Source organism: Triticum dicoccoides, chromosome 6B (assembly GCF_002162155.2).
Source record: "Triticum dicoccoides isolate Atlit2015 ecotype Zavitan chromosome 6B, WEW_v2.0, whole genome shotgun sequence".
In the NCBI taxonomy this organism is placed as follows: domain Eukaryota; kingdom Viridiplantae; phylum Streptophyta; class Magnoliopsida; order Poales; family Poaceae; genus Triticum; species Triticum dicoccoides.
Genome location: NC_041391.1, coordinates 88,716,839 through 88,721,819, shown reverse-complemented (window position 1 = coordinate 88,721,819; position 4,981 = coordinate 88,716,839). Strand labels below are relative to the sequence as shown.

General features: G+C 45.1%; 1 protein-coding gene across 3 annotated transcripts; it reads left to right on the top strand.

The window, feature by feature from the left end:
- The first annotated feature begins 307 nt into the window (after positions 1–307).
- Positions 308–4,340, top strand: LOC119324846 (F-box protein At5g03970-like). 3 transcript variants are annotated; one of them, XM_037598613.1, is made up of 2 exons: positions 308–1,506; positions 3,859–4,340. In XM_037598613.1, exons 1-2 carry the CDS (start codon positions 405–407, stop codon positions 4,188–4,190), a joined length of 1,434 nt encoding a protein of 477 aa, XP_037454510.1. In that variant the 5' UTR covers positions 308–404; the 3' UTR covers positions 4,191–4,340. The 3 variants fall into 3 exon arrangements, with proteins under 3 accessions (XP_037454510.1, XP_037454511.1, XP_037454512.1); XM_037598614.1 differs by having other exon boundaries at positions 3,824–4,025; XM_037598615.1 differs by lacking the exon at positions 3,859–4,340 and adding an exon at positions 3,504–3,713.
- Positions 4,341–4,981: the final 641 nt, after the last annotated feature.

Genomic DNA, 4,981 nt, shown 5'->3' with positions numbered 1-4,981 from the left:
CAGTAGTCCATTTGAAATCTAAAAAGACAAATATATTTAGGAACGGAGGAAGTATTTTTTTGTTCTACTTTTTTTTGTTTCTTGTTGCTGCATTATATATTTGTGGGAGTTTAGATGTGACATTCTTAAAAAACATCTAGATGTGAATTAGACAAACCGATTAGTATTAGGTAGAGATAATGTAGATTTAGATAGGGTAGACAGGAGAGATATGATACACACTCGTGCGAGAAAAAAAAACATACAAAAGGATATCAGTGTAAGTTTGGGCCGATCCATTTCCACATTTCATTTTGGGCTGCTGCTTTTGTGACTCCACCCACCACAATCCCGCACGACGGCACGAGCAGCGAGGGCGAAGCCGCCGCCGCCGCCGCCGCCACCCCCAACCCCCCTCGCCGGCGATGTGGCCACTGGAGGACGACGATCTGCTCCCCGAGATCCTCGTCCGCCTGCCCCCGCAGCCCTCCTCTCTGCCCCGCGCCTCCGCCGTATGCAAGCGCTGGCGCCTCCTCGTCTCCGACCCAGGATTCTCCCGCCGCTTCCGGATCCACCACCGCCGCAGCCCTCCCCTCCTCGGTTTCTTCCGCAGGAATGACGGCCTGCCCTTCGTACCCACTCTCGACGCCCCGGATCGTGTCTCCCCCGGTCGTTTCTCCTTGCAGCGCGGCGACGGCGACCGGTTCATGCCCCTCGGATGCCGCCATGGCCTGGTACTCATCTCCAACAAACCTAAGAACCAGATCCTGGTGTGTGACCCCGTCACCGGCGACCAGCACCGCCTTGTCGTGCCCCCGGGGGTTGCAGTACATGCAGAGAAGACATCGATCAATGGGGCGGTGCTTCGTGCTCGTGCTGCCGGAGACGAGGCCCAGCACTTCCAAGTGGTGTTGACAGTGGCAGACAACGACCACGAGCAACACCATCGAGCTCTTGCCTGCGTTTACTCGTCAGAGACCGGCGCATGGGGTGATCTTGTCTCAACGCAGCTTCCACCTGATGTTCTAATGAGTGATGCTCCCACCTTGGTTTCTACTGACAAGCCTGCTGTGCTGGTTGGGGATTCCCTTTACTGGAAGCTTGCTGGGAATATGGATGGAATTCTCGAGTTCGATTTGGAGAAGCAAAGCCTAGCTGTGATACGGGTGCCGGTGCATATCCTTGAAGAGGGCCAGTACATGTTCTTGATTATGCGGGCAGAGGGTGGAGGCCTTGGTTTACTCATCCAGACAGACTGCAGCATCCAACTGTGGAAGATGAAGACTGATTGTGATGGTGTTGCTTCATGGGGGCTTGGAAGAACCATTGAACTGGACAAGCTACTTTCTCTGAAATCTCAGGAGACTAACATGTTGATACCAGGGCTCGAGGAGGAAAATAATGTGGTATTCGTGTGGGCAGATCACATCGTCTTTACGGTCCATCTTGAGTCAATGAAGTTCAAGAAGCTTTCTGGAACCTACCCCCTTTCTCATTATCATCCATTCAGAAGTGTCTACGCTGCAGGTAAAGCATGTCTTGACATATTCGTTGTAACAAAACCAAGTTAATTTTTGATAATTGGTTCATGGCATATATGGTTCATCCTTTCCTGTTGAGTTAACAAGTTTAAGTAGTGTCATATCACTTGTTCCTTTGGCTGCTTGCTGACCTCTTCAACATATAGCGATTGTTTCCTGTAGTATTTCTATTCTGATTCTTCTGTGGTGGCGTTGTATGTAATGATTATGATTTGTTAGAAAAAAAATCTGTTAGTGGTATATAGTCTTGTATATTCTCTGCAGCCTGGCGATGGCCTGCAATTGGTCTATTGTTCAGTTTCACTTCTGAAATTCTTGTTGTTCAAGTCAGAGCTAGCAAACTGTCTTCATCTGTTTATTATCATCCACAACTATTTGCTTACATGTTCACCCGGTCACCTCCTTGCATTGATGGCAGACTGCATCTTTGACGTCTTCTCCAGGCCCTGCTTCTCTTCCATATGCCTTTAACCACCTGACTTCTCTTTTATTTGCTAATGTTCTATCCCCTCACTACTGGATGTGAATACTTCCGGTTGCCTTCCTGTTCAATCGAACTGCCATGCTTTCAGTTACCTCCTCAGTACTCCCCCAGTTCCTTCTGATAATGCAGGTTTTTCTCCCTCTAGCTCCCAGATGAGTCAAAACTCATTACCCTTCCCCTCTGTGAATATGTTAAGTGGTAACATAATCAGTACATCCTCTTTTGTGTTCTTCATGGACTTAATTTTTTGTTTGTTTTACTTCTACTAGTTGCTACATGCCTTTGATTAGTTTTTCGTGGTTATGGGTCTATCAAATCCTAATGCGATTTATATGGTGTTACCTCTACGTGAGTATTTGATAACTATGCATGACGACCATTTGCTTCATGCTTCCTTCATATAAACGGGATAGCTATATCATTTCACATTGCTGCTTATTTTTGGTCATTATTGTACCTAGTGAACTGATGATCGTCAGAAACACTTGAAGAGTATGCTTTCATTAATTTTTGTATTTCTATTTATCCTTTTGCTCAATTTATTGCAGTTTTACGGATGATTGTTCTAGTAGAAGGCAGTTTGCGTAAATATTATTCTCAGCATATCTCTCAGTGTCTATCTAATTTGCATATGTAATCTGCCATGATCCACTAACATGATTTGTCTGGTCCAAGCTATATGTATCAATGCTTTGCCGGCAGTCTATTTTCTGCACTTTTGGTCACTTTAGGTGCTTAAGACTTTATAAACATATGATTGAAATGCCATGACTAACAGATTCACTGTAAACACTGCTTTTGTCACAAATTGTATTTTTTACTGACATATTAATATTACCAGTAAACTAGTGGTCAAAGCATTGCTTTTGTTGTTGTCAAGAAAGAATAATGCATCTATTTTGGGCCGAGGGAACTGTGTCCGTTAATAAGACAATGCACAATCCCCAGTTGAGGCTTTTACTACATGAGTTCAATTAAATTTTATTTGTGAGCGACTAGCTAGCTCGTACATTTCTGAAAGTATGTCTATGAGCTATAAACTAGATGGTTTGGGTTTGTTGCCCCATGAGCCCCTTGTGTGCCCATGATAACAAGGAATATTTCAAATGATTCGATAAGCTAGGATGTCCAGTATTTCCCTGTAATGGAGTTATTTGGACCACTGATTTTATTTGATTTTTGCCTTCACTGAGAACAGAATAACAGATGTAGCCAAAAACTTGAGAATATGCTAACAATAAGAGTTGAAGGTGTGGTGATAAAAACGAACCGTTTTCCTGTAGCGGTTCTCTGTTTCTAGTGTTGGTTTGTCTGCTGATGCTGACCTCTGAGACGGTCCAGTTTCGGAGCATTTGGCATGATTTCCACAATACCAGTGAAGTTAATGTGTACTGTTTGAGTCGTACAAAAAATTGAGATACATAACTTTAACGTTTTTTCTCTGAATGTATTGTGATACATAGCTTTAACATTGACTGATGAAATTGGCTGCTCTGCAGCTATCTAGGATTGAATTCCGGTGGCCGAGATGCAGAAAATGGTTATGGTGCTGTAGGTTCTTCCAATTTCTATGCTGTTCACGGGGTCTGCCATGTGCTATACCCATAATTTGGCCCTCTGTGCCGGCCTTTGCAAACTTACCTGTCTATCGTCTATGTTCTGTATGAGGACACGGTGACTTGCTTGGATTAATAATTAGTGTTGGGTTACTCTCGCGGTTCATTTGCTTGGTGCCTTTTAAACAAGCACGCCAAGGCAAGCTCGTCTGTCAGCTGTATCGTTTGCTTATGTCTCATGTTGTGTCAGGTTGAGGTTTCAGGTTGTAGGTTGCTTACAGGAGGTGGTCTCTTGCAGCTCTGTACACGTATGGATTGCAATACAAATCTCCGAAAGTGAAAAGATCAGTTCCTTGCTGTGGGCGTTCCCTTTGCTCAGCCATGCTAAAATTGACGCTGATTGTGATGGGGCGATCCGTCAAGCTTCCCTTTCTTTCAAGGGGCTGGGGTTTTGTTGCGAGGAATGATCGGGCCTTACCGCGGCATCGGGGCGCTTTCTTTGTGATGACGTCGGGTCATCTTCAGGGAGTCAGCTCCGCACTACATGCTGAAGCTTTGGCGCTGCTTCAACAAGCTAAAGCAAGCACATGGCAATTACATAATTGCCGTGTGTTGCATATGACAATGTAAAAAGAAAATGTATGTGCTAGGCGCTCTGTTAGGGGATGGCAACCAGATTGTGTGGGCTGGCCATCTACCTCAGTTTGTACTGAATCTGTGTGCTGCCGACTTGTCCAACGTTTCAGTTTAATGGAGTGCATCGGCAGTGTTACTTTCTGAAGAAAAAAATGCGAACGGACAAACACAGGCAGCTCCTTAAGATCTTGTCTAGGAAGGAAGCTCCCTTTCTTAATTTAGCACTGAGCAAATCTCCATTAGGAAAATACGTTGCCTTCAGAACAGTACCACACAAAGAATCTGGATTATCTATTAACCTCCATGCTTGTCTTGCTAGAAGAGCCAAATTAGAATAGTGGATGTCTCTAAACCCCGTACCTCCTTTGCACTTCGGCGCACATAATATCCACCAATGCATTCTCTTTTGGTTGTCACTGTCCCCCCAACATTAGTGCAACATCGAGTCAGATATTCCTTTACAAACTTGTTTAGGAATTTTAAAGATTGACATCCAGAAATAAGAGAGGACTGTTCCACCGAGTCTCCTCAGCGATTTGGATTTCTGACCGTTGGATCTGGCTGCTTGATGCGATCTGGGCCGTCGGATCGAGCCGTTGGATGACCTACGCCGTCGGATCAGATCCCGGCACTGTAGGAATGAATAGTGATAAAAAACGTCTGCCACCGCGTGTAATTCCGGTGCCCCGCCAAGGGCATTTTCATCATTTCACGTCCTACGATATAAAATGGGCCCGCTCCTGTTGCGCGACCTCCTTCCACACTCTCTCTCTCTCTCTCTCTCT

Excerpts from the sequence above, each read along its gene's own strand:
- LOC119324846 (XM_037598613.1), top strand. The coding sequence starts at position 405 with ATGTGGCCACTGGAGGACGACGATCTGCTCCCCGAGATCCTCGTCCGC. Across the intron at positions 1,507-3,858 it reads CAGAAGTGTCTACGCTGCAG|CTCTGTACACGTATGGATTG; the intron begins GTAAAGCATGTC and ends GGTCTCTTGCAG.